Source organism: Salvia splendens, chromosome 4, assembly GCF_004379255.2.
Source record: "Salvia splendens isolate huo1 chromosome 4, SspV2, whole genome shotgun sequence".
Classification (NCBI taxonomy): Eukaryota; Viridiplantae; Streptophyta; class Magnoliopsida; order Lamiales; family Lamiaceae; genus Salvia; species Salvia splendens.
In genome coordinates, this window is record NC_056035.1 from 8,800,349 (window position 1) to 8,826,105 (window position 25,757).

The window sequence follows — 25,757 nt, forward strand, 5'->3', positions numbered from 1 at the left end:
TGTCATTTACTAGTTTCTAAATTATACTCCTCTAATTATGTGTCTTTTGACTAACTAATAACTGTATTTCTATTTTAAACTTATTTCAAAGTTTGAAATAAAATAAAATAAAATAAAATACTATTATTTATAATATTATAAAACAACACCATAAATGTCAATAATTTATTAATATTATTTAAATAAATATCATATAATATTAAAAGTTTTAATATGTTAAAATGCATTGACATTACTATATGAGAAAATATAAAAATGTATTGTTATTTGCTCCAAAATTAATTGTAAATGACATAATATTAATCTACATAATGTTATAACTATATATTTACAAAAATTGTACTAATATACTGTTAAAATTTGACAAATACATTATATAGTTACACAGTCCCTATTTGATTTATTTACTTAAAATTTAGTCCTCAATAGCATCACGAAAAAAGAAAAAAATGAAAATAGTGAATATAAAATAAGAATAAGATCGTTAAATTTGATACATAATAATATGATATCTTATTCTTATTTTATTAAACTACTATTACAATGTAAAACAAAATAATATCAAAGGCTCAACCTAAACACTGTCTGTCTGACTAAATAATATATTTGATTTATTTAAATATGATTACTGTGAGCAAAATAACTAAATATTTAAATAAAACTGAAAATAAAATATTGGTAATATAATTATACTATTTTTATACTTATAGAAAAATATTGAGAAATAAATATACTAGTTAATCTATTTTTTATATTTATAAAATTGTTATGCCATTAAATACTCAATAGTATTTATCATTATGATAAATTAAAAAAGAAAAATAGGAACTTTTTTTGTATTAAAGAATTTAATGCATAAATATGTGGAGAATAGTTATAGTGAAGATTTTAAGGATCAAATTAATGATTAATTTCCTAAAATACAGAATGCACACATTAGTAATGTAGTAAAAAAATAGAAGGTTTTTTTCTTTTTTATTAAGGAGGATCGACGATGGTTCCCCATCTACTCCCGAAGTGATTCGGACTCCCGGCCTAACGGTCGGAGGGGAAGCGTCTTACCACCGAGCTGCGCTTCGTTGTCGGGATGGGAAGGAACGAGTCAGCCAACATTTCCCCAAGCACGGGTCCAGACCAGTTAATTGTATCAACTCAATCAAGGGTACCAAGTTAATCTATCTCCCCCAGCGCCTGGGTCACAAGCACGGGTCAAGACCAGTTAACTGTATCAACCCAATCAAGGGTACCAAGTTAACCTATCTCCCCCAGCGCCTGGGTCCAGGCCATGACTCAAGAACTCCCCTGGGAGGTCGAACTCGTGACCTCTAGTATGGCACGGTATCCTTGCCTCCCTCCTCAACCACTTGAGCTAGGGGGCTTGGATTAAAAAAAATAGAAGGTTATAAATTGAGGGTTGAGGGGTATTAAATATATACAATATTTATCTTTTTCTGCAATTTTTTGGTCATACTTAAATAAGTGAATACTCCAAATTAATTTTCATATACTCTAAGAGTGTCCACTATGGAGTGGACGCGGCTATAGCCGCGAGGGTGGGCAGTCGGCGAGGGGACATAGCCGCGCCTATAGGCGCGGCGACTATAGTGCGGACATCCGCCGCGGCGCATGCGGCGCGATTTTAAATTTTTTTTCCTCTATAAATACCACTCCCCACCACCTATTTTTCACCATTTTCACAAAATCCATCCACTCACTATCTACACAGCCACTCTCCAAAAAATGCACCGAGGAGACGACGAATCACCCGACTCTCAGGAATCGGGATATGGCAGCAATCCATCAAACCCCTCGGCCTATCCTTCGCAGCCATCGGGTTTTGGCGGATATGCTTCTCAGCCGTCAGGCTTTGGCGGATATGCGCCTCTGTCCTAGCATTGGAGTTGGAATCAATCTCCCCCACCGTGGGCATCGAGTCCACCCCTTCCTCCATCTCAATCGTGGAGGTCTTCTCCAACTCCGCCACCTTTACAGCGGAATCTGAGTCGTTCCGCATTTGGAGATTACAGACCCAACCTAGACGCGCTTCACCAGCCGCGTTCAGGTTCCCCTTTCCAAGCCAGCCAATCTTCGTTCACCAAAGCAGATCAAGACGCATTTGATACTATGATGGATCTGCTCAGTTCTGGCATCCCAGATACGCCGGCAGCACGGGTGGAAACGCCTGTTCCGACCCGAGGAGGTAGCGGCAGTCGGGTCGGAGGCGGTAGGGTCGGAGGCGGCAGTCGTGGCACCGGCCACGTCGGTGGGCGCACGGGCAGCGGGGCCGGCATTCCGAGTGGCGAGGGCAGTGGCACTGGCGGTAGCGGTGGCTCTGGTTCTGGGTCCAACCGGGGCAAGCCATACACCAAAGACGAGAGCATTGCCGTGGCGAAGGCTTGGGATGCTATCACTTCGGACCCCGTGGTGGGCACAGATCAGGCCGAGGGGAGCTTTTGGAGGCGCGTCATGTTTGCATACGAGGAGTTCAAACCCGACGGCGCCGAGAGGCGCGACCCAGAACAGCTCCGGAAAAAGTGGGGTAGGATTCTCCATGCGACCAAGCGGTTCGCGTCCATATACGAGAACAACCTTCGCCACGCTGAGAGTGGCCGCAGCGCAGCAGATGTTAAGAACCTGTCTGAGGGCCAATACCACACGGAGGGCTGGCCGAAGTTTACCTTGTGGGAAGAGTATCTTGTCCTCGCGGATTGTCCGAAATTCAGGTCGATCGTGGCGCACGAGGTGGGAACAGCTCCTGGGCCAAAGCGCACAAGGCACAACCTTGCCGGCGACTACAGCAGTGGAAGCGGCTCGCAAGAGTTCGAGCAGTCCGACGAACAAGTCGAAGAGCCAGCCGATACTCACACTAGGCGACGACGGCCCATGGGACAACATGCCTCTATCCGCAGCGCCAGAGGGGGTAGAAGTGCCTCCCGTCTATCGGCCGGCGCGTCCGGATCGCGCATCCACCAGCCCGCCCCAATCCCACAGCCCACGGTGCAACCCCACGAGGTATTGGCCAATACCATAGACGTGCAGTTGATGCAACAACTGCAAGACGTATGCAGGTCATACGCAGGGGAAACTGACCCGTACGTCAGGAACGTCTACAAGAGGCTCATCACTCGAATTGAGAGTCGACTGGGGTTGGTTGATAATGCGCCTGGGGATACCGCGGCCTGCAGCAGCGAGAGAGGAGGAGGAGAAGAAGAAGAAGAAGAGGGAGACGAGGAAGCCGACTCCGACACCGAGTAGACGGTGGCGGAGTTTTGTAGTTGTATTTTATTATAATTATTCGTTGTATAATTTACCGGTTTGCAATACAACGAATAATCGGCCCTAATTACCTCGTTTTCTAGTTATTTACACTGCGATTATTTAAATTACATTTGATTGAAACTAAAAATATTTTAAAATGAAAATTGATTATAAAATTTGGGGGCTATTGGAGGTGTCCACTATAGTGGCGGAAATAGAATTTAAGGGCTGTGGACAACAAAATTGGGGCTATGGACAAAAATTGGGGGGGGCTATTGGTCGTGTCCGCCTTACAGTGGACACCCTTACACTTTCATAGCGCCGCCGCCACCTCTCCCGATTCCATCCATGAATTCTCCTCCTCCGCGACCGCCGCCATCAATTTCTCCGGCAATAGGTGGATCACCTCTTGATAATTCTCATCGTGAGGCCATGGATGGGCCGCCGCCGCCTGCTTCTGTTGGTAGGATATGAGGCTATTTGTGTTTGTTTTATATTTATTTATATATTCATGACGTTATTTGTTATAATTCTGTTTGTCTTCTTTCCAACAGACCATGCAGATTTATACAGCTTTGGAATGAAAGAATTGATGAAGGAAGGAAAGAAGCAGGTAGGATTGGCTATACCTCTGATAATAGTTAACATGCTCCTCCACTTTGTACAAGTGATTTCTTTGATGTTTGTTGGTCACCTTGGTGAATTGCAACTCTCCTCCGCTTCCATGGCCACTTCTTTCGCTGCAGTCACCGGCTTCAGCGTCTTGTTAGGAATGGTGAGCGCCTTAGAAACTCTTTGTGGCCAAGCCTATGGCGCCAAGCACTACCAAATGCTCGGTGTCTACACTACCAAATGGTGAGCGTTGTCCTTGCCGTTGTGTGGTACAACAACACCACCTTCATTCTAATCGGCCTTGGTCAAGATCACAAAATCTCCGCTGGAGCTGGCGAGTTCAACCGTTGGATGATACCCCCGGCCTCTTCGCCTATGGCATCCTCCAATGCCTCATCAGGTTTCTGCAGACACAGAACATTGTGTATCCGATGATGGTGACCTCTGCAGTTACCGGTGCCTTCCATGTCTTCCTGTGCTGGCTGCTTGTGTTCAAACTCAAGTTTGGAAGCCGAGGGGCTGCATTGGTGAATGTATGTCTGCTTCTCCACAGCTTGTAAAAAGTGTTTCACTGGTTTTTCAAGAGAGGCTTTTCGCGATATGGTTGCGTTTCTGAAGCTTGCAGTTCCTTCCGCTCTGATGATATGGTATGTATGTATAGAACATTTGCATCATAATGCAAACATGGTTAGAATAAGAAGCACTACAACTCTGTTGCTTCTGTGATTTGCAGCTTGGAATACTGGTCATTTGAATTGGTTGTTCTTCTATCTGGTCTTCTCCCAAACCCGACGTTAGAGACATGAGTGTTGTCGATAAGCCTGAATACCTGCTGGATGGTGTATATGATATCTGTTGGTCTTGGAGGTGCAGTGAACGAACTGGGAGCTGGCAATGCAGCGTACGCTCGTCTTGCTGTGATTGCAGCCTCAGAAAAGGAAGTGATCGTATACGTGGCGAGAATCTTACCTCTGCTGGCAGTATCAAACTTTTTGGATGGTTTCCAGTGTGTGCTAGCAGGAGCTGCTAGAGGGTGTGGAGTCGTCAATCTCGGGGCATACTAAGTAGTAGCCATTCCTTGTGCTGCGCTGCGCTGCGCTGCTTGCCTTCGTCTTTCACCTCGGGGGCATGGTAAGTATCTGCAGTCTACATATGATTGTTTCTCACCAATGGTGGTTGCAGGGGCTTTGGATTGGGATCATATGCGGACTTTCTGTTCAAGCTCTGATTTTGATCATCATAAATTTGCGGTCAGTCTCAAATAACATCATTTATTAGCCTGTTTCAAACAATCTCAATTTTGTGAGTGGTGATTGAGTTTCAGGTGTTGAAGGCTGCGAAATTGAGTTGAAGAAACTTGGGGAATGGCTTCACATATTTAAAATAATACTACTCCATATTTATCTCGTTAGAGTGTTCGCATTTTTAACGCATTCTCAAATTGGTAAGATAGCATTCTTTCAACAAAAATAATGTAATTAGAAGATGAATAAATTTAACAATGTTAGATGAGCCTCAATCAATATGATGTTTGCCTCCAACCAATAAGGTGGAAGTTTAAGTCATTGACGAACTCAAGTAAAAGTAAAAGAATGCTTAAGCCCCTGCCAATCTAAAGAATATCAAAATGAGGGTTCTTATCGACTCGAAGTTTCAAACTCCATATTTAAAATATAATAGCCCCTAGTAAAACAAATCTAAATGACTTTTGAAATATTCATCTACTCTTTAGAAATAAGTCGTATAACAAGTCCAACTTCAAAGTAAAACTCAGCAAACATTAGCAAGAGTCAACTTCTCTTTAGCTGCAAATTATAAGATGATACTAACAACTAACACTGCTCAAATCAAGTATATAAAACTTGGATCTATCGAGCACTTGCTGCCCTCATGAAAGCATCGTCTCACATGAATTGTTGCCTTGTCCATCATGTATTTTCAGGCACTCAGTGACATGGAAATCACTGAAGACAGCTTGTACTTGTGCGGTTTTGTAGAATTCAGCGGTTGAAAAACTACCTCCGTGCTAGATCTGACAGTCACCTCTTCCCAATGTGATGATGCCTTTGAAGACCCATCAGCACGATAATCACGGGGTGCAAACAAAACTTGGACAGTTGAATGAGCTGCAAGTTGTGGAAATAATTGAGGATTCACCAAAATATTGCAACTGTAGTGAAATTATAAGTAAAATTCTAAAGCATGTGATAATGTGGAACAGGGAATTTTTAGAGGACTTACCCAAACCAAACATGCTTATCTTCTGAACGCTCAGCTGACTAATCTTAGACCTTTTGATCTTTCTCAAACTATGTAGGTCTTCTTCTTTCCCTTTGAATTCAATAAATTCTCCTAGAACATATTTGTTTCCTTTGAGCTCTAGCCTGCGTAGATAAGCTGATTTTTTCACATATCACGCACAAAGAGGATAGATATTAACCTTATCAAACAGGGAAAAAAATCCAGAGTACCCCATGCTCGTGATGTAATCTTAAACATAGCACCATACATAAACACACTATAAAATATCAATGTGTTGGATAAGATATAGCATGATACCTGCAAAATCTCAATTGCATATTCATTAGTACATAATTAATATCAGAAGCTTCATGTAATCTTTGTTTTTAACTCTTTATGCACCATTCTTATTAATAAATGAGGTGTTGGAATCCAACATATATTCTCTTTAGGATGAACACATGGATGAGTTCGACATAATCCTCAAAGACATGCTCGACTATGCATTTGCCATTTAGCTTCACAACAATGTCAAGCAATAACAAGTAGAGTAGCATGGTGGCACACCTATCTGATATAGGGGCAGTGCTGAGGGCCGAATTAAGCTGATCATAGAATGAGTGCTGTGTTTTATCCTTGCCACCAAATACACCTTTGATCCATCCAGAATACAGACTTCTCTGCCCAGGTTTTAAAATTTTCCATTGATCATAAGTGATGACCTCAGCTGGAAATGAATCTGAATCAATGGAACTGCAAGGACACCAGCCGAATTAGAGTTGAACAACGAAGAAATTTCTCCATCCCCCTCCCCCAACAAAAAAATAATAATAAAAAACCCCTTCTCTTCCAAACTTCCACAAAAGGCCCCTCTTCCCGTATTACATGGCTATGAGAAACTAAAATATTTCCAAATCGAATTTTCCTTGCCAAAGAATAAGTGTTTTAGAGTAATATTGTCTGCCGTGGAGTTATTAGGTGATAGCAAGTATAATCTAACTTCTCTAAAGCACTAAGTACCATACTTAATGACTGTGGTGGTCAAGATATAATTATGTTACCAGCCATAGCTGAGAACTTTCTATGATTCATTTCAAAATTAGAGTGAGGCTTGTTGTCTATAAGTAAAGTTGTAAGTCCTCCCCTGACTATTGAAATTATGATTTTGCTTGAATACAAAGTCTCCTCAACATTGTTAGATTCATGTAAGACTAAAGGTAGGATTTCTTGACAGCAAAAAGATGTATTCAAGGTAGGGAGTAGGGACCGAGAGAAATCCACCCCACCAAACATTAAACATGCAGAAACTTCAGAAGACAGAGAAGTAAGATACCCATATAAGATGAAAGAAGCAACTCCAAAAATTCAGTTCCAAAAGACACACTAAACTCATACCTAAATTTCGGGTTAGGACATATCACTTTAGCAGAAAAATATCCCTCTGGAAGAGAAACTCCTCTTTGTTCAAGATATTCTTCAAGGATGGGAATCAATCGCTTGGTTTCAGGTACCTGCAGAACCACACTGGCATAAGGACTCCACACAACCCAAAACTATGACCTAAACTAAACTATCATGAAAACAAATGTACACAGCAGATATTGAGCAAGGTAGGCATCAATACCGTTTGTCACAAAGATAGATAAAATAAACTCAAAACTAAATCTTAGGCATTTCCAGACACCAAGGGCAACAAATTCAAGACCAAAATGGATGATCAGAGGACTTCTTCAAGCAGAGATAAGAAGCAACTTACAGGATTAGAAATCACTTCAGTTTTATGGTGCTTCCCATCAGTGCAAACCCAATTTCCATCCTTATCAGTGGACACAAATCCGGATATATTCTTCACAGTAATCACCATAGCACCCCTGCAACATCACCATACAATTCCTTTCTAGTTCAATAAATCAAGCAACACCAATATCCTATCAAACTATAACTCTAAATGGATGGAAATGATCTACGGCGAAAATCAAATTAAACGAGAAAAATTAAATAAAAGAGGATTAGTCACTCTTGTGTAACGAGAACAAGGTCAATATTCTGGCGAGAAGCGGAATCGGTGTCCGGAATTTGGAGGCCAATGTAGACTTTGCTTCCATGATAAAGCTTTTCCAGCCTGCGCAAACCAAAATCACATACGAAACCCTCAATAATCAACGTTATTGACGATTCTATTTCTGAAATTGAATTAATTAAAAAATTACAAAACCTTTTGGCGACGGTGAAGAGGGCGCTGAAGTGGGAAGAGGAGAGATCGAGGAGTGTGTCGTCCTCGTAGAGGAAGAGCTTCACTATAAGGTATATAATCAAACCGCTTATCACAGCAATCCACATCTTTGCTATACTACTCCTCGATCATCAACCTCAGTGAATACTTCAGTTTTGCGGAAAACTGTTCATCTGATTATGAATATGACCTGCAAAATATTAAACGCGTAATTCTTGTTGAACTCATAAAATTTTGGAAGACATCAGTAAATATTTATACTATTAAAATATAAAATTATAACCTTTTCAATTTAATTTAATTATTTGGTGATGGTCAAAATCAGAAAAAATATGATACGACAACAAAATCATAAGACTAAAGTCCCAAAATGGTCCTTAACATATTGCGTTTTTTTATTTTGGTCCAAAACATTATCTTTTGAATTATTCGGTCCCTCATATTTGAAATCGGATCACATTTGGTCCATTTTGGACAGTTCCGTCAAATTTTTGACGGTTTTAATTACCGGGTCACAAAATCCGTCACTAATCCGCTCTCTTATGCCTCAACATCATGTGCCTGCGCCGTCCAATTTCGCGGTCTGGCCGAGCGCTGCCACGTGCGAATGCTGCGGCGCAGCCGTCGCATTCGCTGGAGAACCGAAAAACGGCCGATCAGAACGACATTCCTTGTTGATGATCTCGCCGCATAGGCCGGAGTTCAACGAAAACGACGAGAATTGAACCGCGACAGAGCCGGAGTGACCGGAATCGCCCCGGTGAGGTCGTTGTGAGAGACGTTGAAGATCTGGAGCGAGGACTGGTTCAGCGGCGGGACGGAGCCGTTTAACCGGTTGAAATCGAGCCGGAGGTAGTAGAGCCGGTCCAGACCGTTGAGAGAGGCCGGAATCGAGCCGGCGAGCATGTTGTAGGAGAGATCGACGGTTTTGAGGCGGTGGAGGGCGGAGAGGGAGGGAGGCACTGCGCCGGAGAAGTAGTTCCGGTTGAGAAAAAGCGCTTTGAGATTGACCAGACCGGAGAGATCAGGGATTGGACCGGTGAGTGAGTTGTTCTGCAGGTTGAGGAGTCGGAGCTCGGCGAGCTGACTCAGCGAGTTCGGTGCGAAAACGCCGCCGAGTTGTACATCCTCGACGATGAGTCGAACCGCTCTAGAATCGGAGCATTCGACTCCTTTCCATTTGCAAAATGCAGAGTTAGATTTAGGCGAAAAATTCAATTGGTTCCTCAAATCGGCTTTGGATTTGAAATGGAGCAATGCAGCTGCATCGTTAGGAAGGGGAGCAGAAGAGGAGGAAGAAGTTAATGCGAGGAATAGTAAAATGAGAAGAAGAGGTTTGAGTTTCATCGTCTTCTTCGATGGAGCCTAATTTGGAGCAAGGTATAATGGAGGTTTGTGTTTTAAAAGTAGAAGCAGCAGATTTATGTTGAAAGGTCACTCTCTTCGTTTCGAGGCCGTACCGTTTTGGATTATGGGATAGTATGAGTCTCGTGACGGATTTGTGACGGGTCAGTTTCTCCCAATTAGTGACGGAGTAGTGACGGATTTGTGACTCAGTAGTTAAACCGTCAAAAATTTGACGGAATTGTCCAAAATGAACCAAATGTGATCCGATTTCAAATGTCAGGGACCGAATAATTCAAAAGATAATGTTTTGGACCAAAATAAAAAAAAAAAACGCAATATGTTAAGGACCATTTTGGGACTTTAGTCAAATCATAATATACTACTTATTTTGGATATATTAAATGATGTTATTTATTAAAAACAATTGTAATGTCAATATTTGATTTTATTAGTATATTAATTTCAATTTTCATCAGTTTAGAGAAATTTGAAAATTATAATTTTATGGTATTTCAATTTTAAAATTATGGGATTAGTCGAAAGTTAACGAACAATTATACCAACCTGATTAATTACATTTATTTTGGGCCCAGCCCGGCACACAAAGGATTCCAAACTTCACACTCTCGCTTACTTTGATTCGTACATAGATATTTTTATTCTTTATGGAAGGGTGCTGTGAGATCCATGATTCTTTTTTACATTCAACAAAATTTCTGAATATTATGTTTTGTTCTTTGTGTCTTTTTGTATGAGAAACTAAAACATGTTTTGGTTATGTATATCTCTATTAGACAAGTGCAAGAGAAAATATGATTCTAATGATTTTATTTGTACTGATTATTGAGGAAATAAATAATATGTAGTGGATAGTAATATATATTGATAACACCATACCATCTGATTTGAGTATAACTGACCTGTCCCTGTATGATGTTTACTTTGATTTTAAGGTATTACATTTTTTTTTTCTTTTATAAGACGTTTACTGGTCAATAAACCGCCTGGACCCCTATTTTTGATTTTACGATAATAAACACACAAATAAATCAATCCTGCCTGCCTGCATTCTCACTACATTAAACAGACATGAAAGTTCCCCTTTGATGAGATCAACACACAAATATAAAAAATCAAATTCACACACAAGACTCATGGCTAATCACATTGTGAGATAGGTACAAAAAAATTCTAAAAAGGATACAACCCTTTCAGGACTCCATGAGAGCCAAAACAGGATAAAAATGAAAAAAAAACATTCACAAATCATTCTGCAATATATAGTCTTCTGTATGCTTTCTAAGAAGGCCAAGCATATAGGAAACAGAATAGGTAGTTGATGTATTTACTTCTGATTGGCCGTGCCCTTCTTCTTCAGTAGGCTCCCGAATTTATGAAGCAACGGTTTCTTCTTCTTCTTCAGCCCGTTTTGCTTCATTGGCGAGCTTCCGCCATTGTTAGCCTGCTCGTGGCTGTCTGTGCCCTCGGCTTTGTGTTCCACTTCGTCCTCGAAGGATTCCTGCTCTGTCTCTCCCTCTCCTTCTGGAGAGTAGTCTTTTTCTTCAATGTTGCAATTATCCCACATTTTAAGATCAACTACTGTAGCATCATCACTGCCCTTCTCTAACTCATTTTCTTTTACTTTGACTTTCAAATTTTCCTTCTTTGAAGCAGTCTGAACAAATTCATCATTAATAACATCATGAACTTCATGTGGCGTCTCCTTTGCAGGTGCTGGTAGCTCTGTCTCCTGAGATTGGTTTTCCACCTTAGGCTTCACTTCTCCGGTGCCATTTTGTTCATAAAACTCGACCACTTTTGGGAGCATGTCGTAATCTTTTTCGCTGTCTGTGAGCTCTCCATTTTCCTCCTCATGCTTCTGAGCCGGAGCTTCTTCAAGCAGTTTAGATAACTCCTCAATCTTCTTTAAAGAAGAAGCTTCCCTTTTCCGCAGCTCATCATTTTCCTGAAGAATATTCTGCAGTTCATTTTCCTTGTCCATCAAACCCTCTTTCAATCTCATGCTCTCCTCCTTTGCTTCACCAAGGACTTCCTTTAGGTACATGGCTTCTGATTCAGCTTCTTTGAACGAATTTTTCCACCATTCCTCCTCCTCTCTTGTGGCACAAGCTTCTTCCTCCGCCATTTTTAGCAGATTAACCAGCCTGTTGATTTCACTTTCCACAGAAGATTTCTCCTCTTCAGATTTCTTGATAGAGTTCATCGAATGAAGCTCCCTCTGCTCCCACTCGGCTCTTGAGTTCTGATGATCATGCTTGGACTGTTCGACTGAATTTGTCAGAGCTTCAATTTCTTTCCTGGCATCACCAAGCATGCTTTCATACTTCTCGTTTGTTCCTTTGAGAATCAACTTCAGATCCTCTATCTGACTTTCATAGTTTTCGTGCTCAACTTGAAAAGACAACAGCTTTTCTTTGGCATCTCTTGCTTCTGAAGAAACTTCATGCAATGCTGAAGCTAGACTTTCTAATGCCCTCTTGCTTTTTTCTTCCTCGTCTCTTGAATTTCCCAACTCATTAATGAGTTTATTTTTCTCTTCCAACAGAGTTTGGACATTTTCAGCTGCAAGTTTCTCATTGTTTAAAGAGTGAGATTTTTCTTCTTTTAAGGTCTCAAGCTCAGACCTCAGAGATTCAACCTTCTTTGCCATTTTGGAAGCTTCTTCTTTAGCCAGTTCAAGGAGGATATCTGACTCCTCTAGATCCCTTTTCTGCCTGTCGATAGAGATTTCCAGCAAGACTACCTTCTCCTTGAGCGATCCAATCTGTGATTCGGCATCATGCAATGAATCATTACTTCCTTCAAGTTGTTTTATCACAGATTTCAGTGATTCTGACGCAGATCTCTCCAATCTCTTTGCTTGCTCAGCTTGTGATGATAATTCCTCAACTTTTTCTTGCAACTCATCCACCAGGTTACGAGCATAAGACTCGGCCATTTTTGCAGCCTCGAGGTCAACATTAAGTTGCTCTATGATAGCCTCTTTTTCTGCCAAATTCTCCTCCAACATTTCAGCCTTTTTAAGCTGTTGGTTCAGGGAAACTATCTCTGATTTCAGTTCTGATACAAACTTATCTTTTTCACTTGCCTCCATTTCGACTCTAGAATCAAGCACAGATTTCATATGGGCCAACTCAGCCGAAAGAGCTTCAACCTTTCGGGCATGCGCCTCTGCTATTTTTGTTGCATCTTCAACATGCTGCAGTGCCTGGTCTTTTGCATCAATTATTTGGGCCAGTTCTTCCTTCACCTTCTGAATTTCCTGAGTGGCAGATAGAAGAGCAGCAACATCCGCCGCATGCTGTTCTTTAACCGTTTCAAGCTCTTTCTGCCGTTCCTCCTCATTTCTTTGAGCAGCTTCAATGCCTGCCTGCTCCATTTCAACTGCTCGAAACTTTTCAATCTCAGAATTCTCTTCTGCTCGTTTCTGTGTAATCAATGCCTCCCGGAGCTTCTCATTTGCTTCCTCAGCCAATCTCCGGGTTTCTTTCAGATCATCAAGAGCCTTCTCTTTTTCATTCTGAACCAAAATCAGCTTCTCCTCAGCCTTCTTAAGTTCTTCCTTAGCTATACTCAGTTCAGGCTGGACTTCAGACTGTTTTGAAACACGAGCCACCTTTTTCTGCCAGGGAAACAGGTATCAACATTAAAAACGAATTCCGATAGAACAGTTACTACTAGTTTTTCTCATTGACAATCTAGCTAGACAGATCAAATCCATTGTTTAGTATGAAGCCTCATTTTCGCATTATTGCATCCTCCTCTAAAATAATCCAACAATTGCAAAAAGTAAATCAAAATCCATCATCAAATACAACCAAATACTAAGACTTACTTCAGGCGGAGTGGGGAGTTTGGGAGAGCGGCGGTCGACTGCAGGCTTCGATGGAACAGATCTCGGGGAGCGATCAACCGAGAGGCGAGAACTTTGCAAGGGAGAAGCAGCATCCGCATTGGATTTAACTGCTCCCCTGCTGCTAGTCTTGCTCACACGAGTAGTTGCCACTGATACTTTAGCCGGAGCTCCAGAGACAGCAGATCTATTAGGCCAACAAAATTCATCCATTCAACATAACTCATCGAGTATGATTTAGTTGACACCTCTCTCACAACAGTTATATATCGAGAAGAATTACGAAAATTGGAAAGTATTAAACCGCAGCATTTTGAAATTAGGGGTTCCAACGATCACGAGACATACAAAATCGAAACAGATTTTCGAAATGACAATCATAATGAACACCGGATCACAAAAACGTAGAGTGATTTGGATATGATCTACATCTACTTAATAAAACAAGGAAAATTAAGGAAATCTCAGATGAGATCCGCACAGGAAAAAGGTGCTTACTTTGGCTTGGTAGACATGATGTACGGGCGACTACGCGCTGAAGAATCAGTGATTCCTTAGGAAGGGAACGGGAATCAATGAAATGCAGGCATTTTGTGATTATAAATGTGTATGCGAGTTTGTGAACGTGTTTATGGAATCTATATGCGGATTACAGAGTGTAGAGAGAGAAAGGATGGAGAAATGGATGAGATTGTGGGGAAGAAGTTACTGAGAAAAAGATCATTTGGAATAGTGCACTCTGTCAACTGCTCTCTCTCTGTCAAAGCAGTAAGCAGTTGGATTGACGCAAGTATGGCTACAAGCCTTCCTGTAAAAGGCGGTGGTTAAACTTTGTCAGAGACTCACAGTGTATCAATGTCACCTGCTTTTCTCTCCACATCAACTCTCTCTCTCTCTCTGTTTATTCTTCTTTTCTTTTTTCGTAGATAAACTGGATTACTAAATTTTTCTTCAATATCACCGATTAATTTTCCATTTCTTAGGGGTGGGTCGGTACGGTATACCGCATACCGTACCGGAAAGTACGGTATGACAAAATTCAATACCGATATCGTACCGAATTTTCGGTATACCGGGTATACCGAAAATTCGGTACGATATCGGTATTGAATTTTGTCATACCGTACTTTCCGGTACGGTATGCGGTATGGCACGGTCGGTACGGTATACCGTACCGACCCACCCCTAAGAAATGGAAAATTAATCGGTGATATTGAAGAAAAATTTAGTAACGGAAATTCGGTATGATATTTTTTGATACCGTTACCATACCGTAATAACGGTATGGTAACGGTAACGGTATACCGAAAAAAAACCTATTGTATCCAAAATATTTAAAATAACAATTCAAGTGTTCAACTATTAAAAAAAGCCCAAAATAATAAAACTTCATCACAATCAAATCTTGTTCATAGCATTCAAATTAATAAAACTTCAACATTCAAATCTAAAACAATTTATGAAGTCATGATCAACAACATTATCTTCATTTCTTGCAACCAAGTTGTCTTCATTTCTCAAAATTCCACAAAAAATCGTTGAAGATGACCCTGCATTTGATAACCTTTATTAATAGTCGAGCATAATCACAATACACAAACAACCAAACCAAAAGAAATGTATGGAGTGTAACATCCATATATCAAAACACCTAATTATTGCAACGTAAACTTGCTCCTGCAGTTATAACTCAACGGTTAATTCATATTTTCACAGATTTAAAATGCTTTTTAATTTTAAGTCTGATATTTAAATGTCAAGACAATTTATTAAAATGTCAACACAAATATGTGTTGAAATTTTAATGTGCTCGTATTGACATTTTTAAGAAAAGGTGGCATTTAAACGCACTATTGTGGCTATGTGGGGTTAATGTGATTGAAAAAGTATAATCCAAAGTAAGAGGATGTCGAATATTCTTTTGTTTATCATTTCACAACTTTTATTTCGCATAATGAAATAAATATGAAGAAATTAAAATGACCCGTGCATCACACGGGAGTGACACTAGTTAGTAATTTAAATTGGACATTTATTTCTCTTTAAGAATTAAGAATGACTGATCAGTATCCTATTTATTCATCCTTCAATTTAGTAGTATATAAAATAAGATAGCATACAATGAATTAAACACTAATTAAACGATTTGATTCATTTTCAGCTGCACATATTTTTAATTGACATTTTATGAAGTGGGACGAAGAATAAAACAAAAATTTTAATTACTTTGTATATTTGGAATATGACATTACACAAAGAATCATATACTAAATGGTGTGAGTTAATACAAATTCTTTCAAATGTACTCTGTTGAAATATATTCCCGATATCGTATTTCCAATCTTCTTTCGGTGTTATGTGCTATTGTGTTTATTATATTTAATAGGATGAGTTGATAAAAAATAATTCAGGTTAATTTTGAATTAGTTTGAATAAATTATCATTTGAATGTTTAATTTTATTGTATTAATTGATGTATTAATTTTTTTTTATATAATATATATAAATGTAATATATATATTACAACACATTTAATATTAATATATATATATAATAATCTATCGGTATACCGGTATACCACGGTATACCGAATCTTCGGTATATACCGAATATTCGGTATACCGCGGTATAGAAAACTTGATACCGTTACCGTACCGAAACACTGCGGTACGGTATCATACCGTACCGGAAATTGCGGTATACCGAAAAATTGGTATTTTCGGTATTTTTTCGGTACGGAAAGTCCGGTATTACGGTATTTCGGTATAATTTCCCACCCCTACCATTTCTTACCTAATAGTAATTACTACTACACCGACGACAACAGTTGTCCAACATTTAACACATTTAAATTCTTTTCCTAACTTTTTTGTATTTACAATTCCACTTCAGTCCATACTAATTGAGTACGTAGTAATTGGTGAAGACAAGATTTTGAATTTAATTTTGAAAATACCAATAAAAAATGGGAATCGTTACCGAATTAATTTTATTGTTCAAAAATACTCTGCAAGAATATATGTGTAACTGTTCTCTGAGAATCAATTTGTAAGATGGATCGATAAATATAACATATACTTTGTTGAGGCCAAATTGCTACAAAAAATAATGAAATTTTGTTAAATTTTAGTCTCTGCAATTTTTTAAAATAATCAATTTAATTAATTTTAATCATTTTCTCAATGATATAAGTTTTGAGGGGATTTTATATACTATTAGTATGATTTTATGTTTTTTTATCGTGAAATTAACGACTTTTATGACTGATATACAAATTTACAAATAAGTCATGGATTTTGGTATCAACATACACGATTTACTCCAAATACAAATGCATGAGATAATTGAGAAATTACAAATACTAATTGACTATTTTTAAAAGTTGTGGGATTGTTATAATTCGACCAAATTTCAGAATTTTTCTGCAATTTGCAAATTTTTTTTTATTTTCTTAAAAGTTTTGAATAATTTTGAAGCCCAAATGCGACTCGTCTTATAGAGATTTGAGCCGGTAAATAAAACATTTCTTTCACGATTAAAACTAACCATATGATTATGAATATAGTAGTACATACGAAGTTGTAGTTGTATATGAAATCATATGCGGCCGACAAAGCCGATACATTGACCATAATAAGACTATGCAAACCGACAGCTCACATCAAACAACATGGAACTAAATAATATTCGAATTAATGATTTGGGTATGAGATGGAGAGAGAGTTAGACAAGTAAACTAACCAGTTAGTTAGTTTAATTATGATACTTACTTGCAACTTCATTCCAATTATTATTATAACTAATTGCTATCAGTATTACAATTACCTAAGCTCAGATTTTGAGGCTGCCCTGCCGTGTTTCTCACACCAAGGCAATTATATATCGAAATTAACGTCCCACTCGGAATTACTCCTACATTAGTTTTCAAATAGAAGCCAACCACATTATTAACTACTACTCCATATTATAATTAATACTATAAAAATTGCATATTAATTTAAGCTTCGGATTTTAGATCCACTCTGTTTCCATTTCTGCATCACAATTAAGTAATTACTAGTATGACTTTTTTATATATATATTTTCAGCAGATTATTACTACTACGGCTACGGCAGGAACAATAAAAGTACTATAGTAGTGTAAGTCAACTAACAAAGAATAAAAATTAAAATGCTTGATAATAGCAACCAAGAAAAAGTAATAAGAATACTTAAATTAAATCCATAAAGCATCGATAACAAGACATCTATTAACCATTATTAATGAATAGAAAGTGACATGACTCCTAACTTTTCCAAATACACACCCCCATTGAATTTCAAAGGCCAAATTATTTAACCCAAACAGAAAAAAGAGAAGAATACTCACAACCAAACTAAGTAGTATATTAGTATTCTCTCTGACAAGAAAACCTACTAATTCGGAGCAGCATGTTTCTGAGAATCCAAATCAACAGGTGGAAATGAGTTGACACCTAACTGGCATAAAATAAATAATGCAATATGTCACGTTGAAATTACATGATTGCAAAAATGGGTATTAAATTAAATGAAGTATGCAAGCATGCGCATGTTGGAGAAATGAAAATGGACCTGTGTGCAGACCCATGCTAATAAAAGGTGTACTCCTACAACTTATGTTGATTTCTCATCTATTCTTCTTCTTCTTCTTCTTCTTCATGCCACCTACAACCAGAGAATAGTTATGTTGTCACGACGCTCATTCTGCATTCATGCTTCACTATCTTCATCTATGCACAATATAGATAACTCATCCGTCATATAACCAAAAATGACGTTTCTTATTATGTTTTGTTTATTTATCTTTCCTGCCAAATTGTCATCCAACATACTTGACCATGAGAAGACTGTTAGTAGACATTAAAGGAAATGAGTGTTGAATAATTTTGTTTTTTTGTCCTAATTTGATTTGGTTAATTTAGAGAGATCAGATGAAGCTCTCATTTTATGTTACAAGGGAAAAGATGCATGTGCCTTTGGACTATTTTTTAAACTTGAGTAGGAACTAAAACTGCCTTTTGCCCCCATCCAAGTCCAACACACATAATTTGGAAATTGGTCCATCTAGCCACTTACTTGGTAGTACTAAAATTAAAGGCTGTCACCCACTAACACACACAACAATTTTTTTTATTATCCAAGTTGCTGAGTCTAGATGGAATGTGAGAGTATATATATGTAAAGATTCAAGGGTGTGGCAAAGGGCTACTAGTGTGTTATTGGAGGAAATGTTAATTTTTGTGTACCTGTTATTGGGGGCATTGGATAGTTGCAATGCATACTCCTGTTCTAGTTGAAGGATCAAAATGCACCATTTTTTCCTATTTCTAACATAAGAAATTGAAGAGGTAGCTAGGGATCATGGCAAGCTGTTTGGTGTAACATGATTATCTAGTTGTAAGAAAACAATGGATACACTGCCATGAATTCCAAATATCAGTCTAGCTATAAGACAGAATATGGGTACGTACATCATACAATGATACGACGGAATAAAATACTCCATATTATTATTATGCTATGACAATTTTAAATCTATAATGGACGTATGAAGTATGAACATTTATCCATCTGGAAAGGTGGCTGTTACAATTATGTATCATCTCAATATTGTCTAACTATTTATCACAATTCAAAATGGGAGACCGTCGACAAAATATAGAAAGCGAAGGATAATTCTTTGTCTAAATTTAATTTTTTGTATGCTTCTCATTGTTGTAAAATAGAATTGAAAGACAGAAATGTAAACATATAAATGAAAGAGCAACGGAGAGCTTTAAGAGTCCATTGGATTAGATTGGGTTAGTTCAAAGTTCAAACCATTACAAGAGGTCTTCCATATAGAACACATTTTATTCATTTGATATATTTCCTCACTTTTTGGTGTGGTTGTGTTTATGATCAAATAATTTCTCAAAGTTTAGGTTGTTTAAAAAATAAATTAAAATTAAGACTATAAAACTTGAGTTTGTTGAAAGTTTAGGTTATCGGCTATATATAATTAATCTTTTTTTAAATAACCACATGTGCGGATATGCCCTTATTAGGAAACTTGACTTAATTTTAGTTAAAGATATTGTGAGACAAAGATTGGGCTCAGGAAGGATTTAAGGCAATTCGGTGTTGCCACTGGCACCAAAATTCACTGAAGTAGTCAGCATTTTCCAATGAAACTCCAAGACTTTTGATAGTATTGGACATTAAATCTACGTAGGTGTTCGGTTCGCAAGATTGTATCTCGGAATTAAATGTGTAGTGTGTTTGGTTCATAAAATTCAATCTCATAACTCAATCGTGGATGAATAATCATGAGATAATTACTCATAGCTAACTCAATTCAACTAAAATAATATCGCAATCCAAACTAGATTATATCTTGGTAGTTAGTACTATTTTATTTAGGAAACCGAACACCACCACCTATATGTCAAAATATTCATTTATTGTAATCAGTCAAAGCCCAAGTTTTTATTAATGAAATTAAACACTTAAATATGGATTGCTAGAAAAATTGGATGAAAACTGTGAATAAGATCAAAATTTGTGATCCGACAATATTTCATTCTATAAGAATTACATCACTCTATGTGAGCTTGTCACGTCCATCAAATATTATCGGAGTACAAGAATTTATGATATATAATGGTTTCATCTCATAGTTTGATAGAGTTGTCAATTGGGCGGGCCGACCCAGACCCAGACCCAGACCCAGCCATTAGTGAAACGACACGGGCTTGGACTGGACTGATAGCAATGTATATTGCGATTAGGTATTAAATAAACTTACACTTACTGACTTACACTACACTATCACTCCATTATAACTATTGTTTTCTATAGCTTCCTTCGGCCTGGGCCCATTTAGGGTTTTCTATAGCTTCTTCAGCCTCTCACAATCATTGTTTAAAATAAATGAAAACCATCGAATCGACGTCTGAGTATGCATGCCTTTTTTATAAAGAATTGTTTTCGACTTGGCCCGATCGATAAAATATTATTGAAATAAATTCTTATTGCTAAACATTGTCATAATTTAGGTTATGATTGATACTGCGACACGTAACTCAAACAATAACATTTAGATGTATATCGCTACTGCTTCATTTGATTGATTGATTGATATCCTTATTCGCCTAATTATATCGAAAATATAATAATAGTACTTTTTTATTTTTAAAAAAGAAGAGAATAAAATGGAGGTATGAACATGAATATTGGGTAATGTGGTTGGCCCGTGAAGAATAAATTATTGAAATAAATGGGCATCTTTCATTATAAAATATGTCATTGATGTAATCATGTTAGTTCCCCATTGACAAAAAATACTTCTCAATTAAGTGGAGGAAACAACAATGGCAACGCCACTGATAAATATTAATTCTTGTTTTGGTGGCTGCCCCTTTATTCTCGTCAAAAGTTGCTCATTATTTTCCTCACCCAAAATAAATAAAAATTCAACCATATGAAACAAGAATCATCAACTCAAATTTCCAATTTCTTGACTCCATTATTATCTCTTGTAAAATAAAAAAGCAAGGTGTGAATATGTTTATGGTGGAAGCAAAATCGTACTCCATATAATGACTATTTGTCAGAACTATCGAATTACAAGTACATAGTAATTACATAAAGTGATATATATACACATATTTCGGTTAAACGAAATAATTCGATCACAAATTGAGGATTAGAATGATGTGCTGCTTCTCCCTCAAATCCCTCTAGCCCTTTATTCATTTTATACTTTACTAAGAGTATGTTACACAACATATGGATATGATGCTAATTTTTCCAATTTTATTTTTTTACTTTTTTTTAAAAAAATTCATAATGTAACAGTACACTGCAATTAAACATACCGCACTATGCAGTTTTGGTGTTCCAGCATCGGCTTCCTTTGCCACAGCTCAGTTTGCTGGAATCACAACGCCATCATCATTACCTTTTCAATATCCTAGTAGAAGCCCGCCGGTGGGAGCTCGTCGAGGAACGCCCTTCCGCCGCTTCGACGCCGCGGTCTGAGGCGGCGTCGACGGAGTAAAGCCCTGCACCTTGATTCTAACAACTTGTTTGCGGATGCTGGCGGCGTTCACCGACTCAAACGACTCGTCCGAGTCGGAGGCGCCACCATCATCCGTCCTCATCTTCTCCTTATCGAAATTCTTCGATGTTCCGACGATCTGCAGCCATTGTGGAGATAAAATGATTGTCAAATTGAGGGGATTTGAAATTTTGATATGCCCTCACATAATCATCAATCAATCAATCCGATCAAATTGTGAATTCGTAAATTCAGACCTTGCAGCCAATGGAGCAGAAATCGAAGGAATCGAGGAGGCTGCGATCGCAGACGCAGCAGGTGTTGGTGGCGGAGCCTTTGCCGGGGCGCGGCTGAGGGCGGCGGCGCTGATTTAGGAACACAATTTTGGCGCTGTTGATAATGTAGGTTTGAACCCCTGCTATGTCCAAGTACTTTTGAATCTCCCCCACTCTAATCACATCGTGGTATGACGATCTCCTTATCTGCAGATAATCGTTAAATTGATCGATTCTAGCTAAAAATTGAATGATCGGAGGCACAAATTCTGAGCTATTCTGACCTGGATATGGCGGTGATCCTTGTGAAAGTTGAGGCAAAGTGAGCAAATCGGTCCGTCGATGCAATCCAAGCAGAACATGTTGCACTCGCTCTTGTGCGCCGCCGCCGCGTGCACCTTGCATTGGCCAAAGAAGCTGCTCTGCAGCAGCGGCCGCAGCCATGGCGGCCATTTGCTGCCGTCGTCGTCTTCTATATCGCCCTGAAATCACGATCGGAGAGTAAAACAGCGATTCAATTCATCGCAAAGTTGGTGGATTAAAAAGTCTCGATCGATCAGAAACACACGAACACACAGAGTCAATCAAACACAATCAGTAAACGCATGAATACTGTTGCATTCGAGAATCGATGGCGTCGATCGACACATATTGGTAGTAATTGATGCAGAGAGTTGGATTACTAAGTACTAACCATTGATTGCAGGTGCAGAAATAGTGGAGTTTTGGTGAAATTGAGAATGGGAGGAAATGTATGTGGGCAGAGTTTTTTTATTGAAAAGAAGAAAGGGAAAGGCGAAGAACTTTCAGCAATGGGAAAAGCCAAAACGTTTCTTTCTTTTTTTCTATCCCCGATTTATGACGCTCTCTAATTCCAACCAATTTTATTTTTCAATTCTCTTGCATGACTAATGCCTAATCTCTTCAATTTATTTCAAATATATTAATTTATAATACTCGTTACTTTTAATTGGAAATCGCTTTGCCCCCTAAATTTGACTAACACCTCCTTAAATTTGCCATTAATTCTACTGCCTCAATGTAATATTTATTTTTTGTGAAAGCATGTAACATGTTTTATAGAATGGATTTACGTCATCTTTGTATGATGAAAAATAATGTAGCGACGATTTAATCGAATATTGTGAAGTATAATTACAACATGAGGTATCTGGTTCTGGTAGAAGATCGAAAGGTTGTAATAATAGCGAAGTTCAAGTGACAAAATAGTTCAAATTAATGTTACATTAAATTAAGCTAAATGACCAAATTTAAAAAGTGATACTATAACTTATGATACCTATTTTCTTCATTACCTAATTGTGACATCGACTTTAGCGGATATTCACATGCCCGAGTGGGCAAGTTAACCTGCATATATAATGCAATCAACTATAATAGTATACATTTTGTTGATATTTCAGGTATATTGATTGCCAAAGCTTACATAGATGTGAATTTATTCGAATATTTTATGTATATCATTGAACCTTTTTTCATCAACTTAGTTAATGGAGTATAACTTTTATGAAATAGAGATGAAGTTTTAAGCTTTGAAAAACAAAGACGATTTTTAAGTAATTATAACAAATATTTTCATGGTAAAGTGTGTGCTAATGCTACGAGCCGACCTAACCTACTTGATTTGACGAAAAAATGGTAAACCTGTTTTTAATATAAATTTCATAATTCAAGGATAACTACTATGTTATACAATCCTAAAACAGTAATTTGTCGTCTCAGTACATTTTAATCTAAGTCTGCTTAATTAATGATAACTATGTAATTTGTCGTCACATATGACATTTCACTTTGATATTGATGGGATTATCTGTGGTTTGGTGACTGTGAAAATAAACGAGGCCATTATTGTTTATTTTATTATTTTTTGTTCCAAACTAGAGGATAATGAAAATCTTTGCACACCCATAAATTTTAAATTGCAACTATTCTATCCATTTTTATTAGGAAAATTCTATATGCACATATATGTGTATGCGTGTAATATCCTTGAATTTATTAATTAATTCCATGACTAATTTATATAACCTTCAACTAAATCAGTAGCAAAACATGATATGAGGCGTTTTTCTCATTTTACGCAAATATTATAGGAAAGAAACATTACTTTGAGTATGTATGTATGTGACTCATGTGAGTAAGGGAGATAAGTAATATAATTATCAAAACAATAAGAAATAATAGTATATTTTATGAATGCGTAATTAGAATTCGGCTCGATAAATATGGTTGAAACAATATCTTTTAACTTAATAATAATGGGTCAAATTTGAAGGGAGAAAAGAAGTAAAGAGAACTACTACTATTAAGGTTGAAGCTTCTAATAAAAATGGGATTTGAAGTAGATGAGTTGGAGATGAGTGGACAAGACTGAATATGGCAGTTGCCGACGTTGCTCTCTTTGAAACTATAATTAAACAATGGGTTGGACACCTTAATAAACCCACTATTATCACCAAACAATTCTCATATTTAGGTGGGCTGGACCTCAATAAACTTTTGTGGTGATGTCTAATGTTTAGTACAAGTTTTTTATGTCATGATAAACATTTTATTTCATTTAATCCACATTATTTAAGTCGTATGTTTGTCTGCGTTATATCATATTATTTGGATCATTTTATTTTAGAATAAATTAATAGCAAAAAAATTATAAAATTTGATCATAGATTACATCAATTTCGCAATTTTAAAATTGATCAATTATATCATAACGTTGACACATTTTTTTTATTGTCACAAAGTTCATGATTTTGGATAAATTATGTATGAGTTGACAAACGACATACCATTGAACAAAACGTTCAGCTATTTAAACGGCGTCATTTAGTATACTATTCAATTGTCTCTTTAATTTTTTTACATGTACACGTTGGGTTGATTAATTAAGAAATGTAGAATGATGATTTTTTTATGAGACAACTGATAAAAATATCAAAGTTACGATTTAATTGGTCATTTTTAAGTTGTGGGATTAAATAGAATTTGATCAAATTTTGTAAAAAAATACAATCTATTCTTTATTTTATGATAAAGATATACCTACGTCCCAAAAAGTTTGTCAAATATTTCTGTTCCCGTCCGTCCTACTAACTCTGTCACATTTCACTTTTATCATTTTTGGTACTAGACCTCATATTCCATTAATCCATTTTTACTTATATTTTTATTATAAACATTATATTTTTATTATAAACACTGCATAAAAGTAGGACATCTACTATTTCACTAACTTTCCAAGCCAATTACCGTTATACTCCCTCCGTCCCAAGTTACTTGAGTCGTATTCCTTTTTGGGTTATCACATGTTACTTGAGTCATTTCTCTTTTTGTCTAAAAATAAAACATCTAATCACACCTACTTTATTCTTTCTTTTACTTTACTTTCTCGCATCTCTCTTATTGTATTCTCTCTTCTACTTTATTTTACTTTATTTAACTTATTAAACACAACTTTCTTAAATTCTGTGCCAAAAAGAAACGCCTCAAGTAAGGTGAGACGGAGGGAGTATGAAACGTTTGCTTTTCGGCACGAAATTTTATGTATTGTTGTTTTGTGAGTTAAAGTAAAGAGAGAAAAGTAAGATAGAGGGAAAAGTAGAGAGACAGTTATTTCTATTTTAAGAAACGTTTCATTTTTAATGGGACAATCCAAAAAGGACTACGTTTCATTTTTAATGGGAGAGAGAGTAATTATTAAAACTCGTGTTAGATCAATATGTGGCAAACTTTACATGGTGGAGGGAATAAAATACTATTTCATTTTTCTTACTTTATTTTCTTTTTTATTTGTTATACTCCCTCCATCCCCAAAGAGTATAAACATTTGGTTCG

At 37.4% G+C, this 25,757-nt stretch overlaps 3 protein-coding genes and 1 pseudogene across 3 annotated transcripts; 1 reads left to right on the top strand and 3 right to left on the bottom strand.

The window, feature by feature from the left end:
* Positions 1 to 3,595: 3,595 nt before the first annotated feature.
* On the top strand, positions 3,596 to 5,201 carry LOC121800609 (annotated as a pseudogene).
* Positions 5,202 to 5,572: 371 nt separating this feature from the next.
* On the bottom strand, positions 5,573 to 8,573 carry LOC121801338. The gene is made up of 7 exons (XM_042200810.1): positions 8,327 to 8,573; positions 8,129 to 8,233; positions 7,868 to 7,982; positions 7,507 to 7,622; positions 6,679 to 6,864; positions 6,112 to 6,254; positions 5,573 to 5,996 (listed from the first exon to the last, which is right to left on the bottom strand). Exons 1-7 carry the CDS (start codon positions 8,449 to 8,451, stop codon positions 5,809 to 5,811), a joined length of 978 nt encoding a protein of 325 aa, XP_042056744.1. The 5' UTR covers positions 8,452 to 8,573; the 3' UTR covers positions 5,573 to 5,808.
* A 2,244-nt stretch (positions 8,574 to 10,817) lies between these two features.
* LOC121798371 (WEB family protein At3g02930, chloroplastic-like) lies at positions 10,818 to 14,457 on the bottom strand. Its single transcript, XM_042197336.1, has 3 exons — positions 14,064 to 14,457; positions 13,548 to 13,752; positions 10,818 to 13,334 (listed from the first exon to the last, which is right to left on the bottom strand). Exons 1-3 carry the CDS (start codon positions 14,078 to 14,080, stop codon positions 11,037 to 11,039), a joined length of 2,520 nt encoding a protein of 839 aa, XP_042053270.1. The 5' UTR covers positions 14,081 to 14,457; the 3' UTR covers positions 10,818 to 11,036.
* A 6,677-nt stretch (positions 14,458 to 21,134) lies between these two features.
* On the bottom strand, positions 21,135 to 22,781 carry LOC121801586 (protein RGF1 INDUCIBLE TRANSCRIPTION FACTOR 1-like). The gene is made up of 4 exons (XM_042201106.1): positions 22,597 to 22,781; positions 22,187 to 22,384; positions 21,885 to 22,109; positions 21,135 to 21,766 (listed from the first exon to the last, which is right to left on the bottom strand). The coding sequence occupies exons 1-4, from the start codon at positions 22,597 to 22,599 to the stop codon at positions 21,533 to 21,535; spliced, it is 660 nt and encodes a 219-aa protein (XP_042057040.1). The 5' UTR covers positions 22,600 to 22,781; the 3' UTR covers positions 21,135 to 21,532.
* Between the last annotated feature and the right edge of the window lie 2,976 nt (positions 22,782 to 25,757).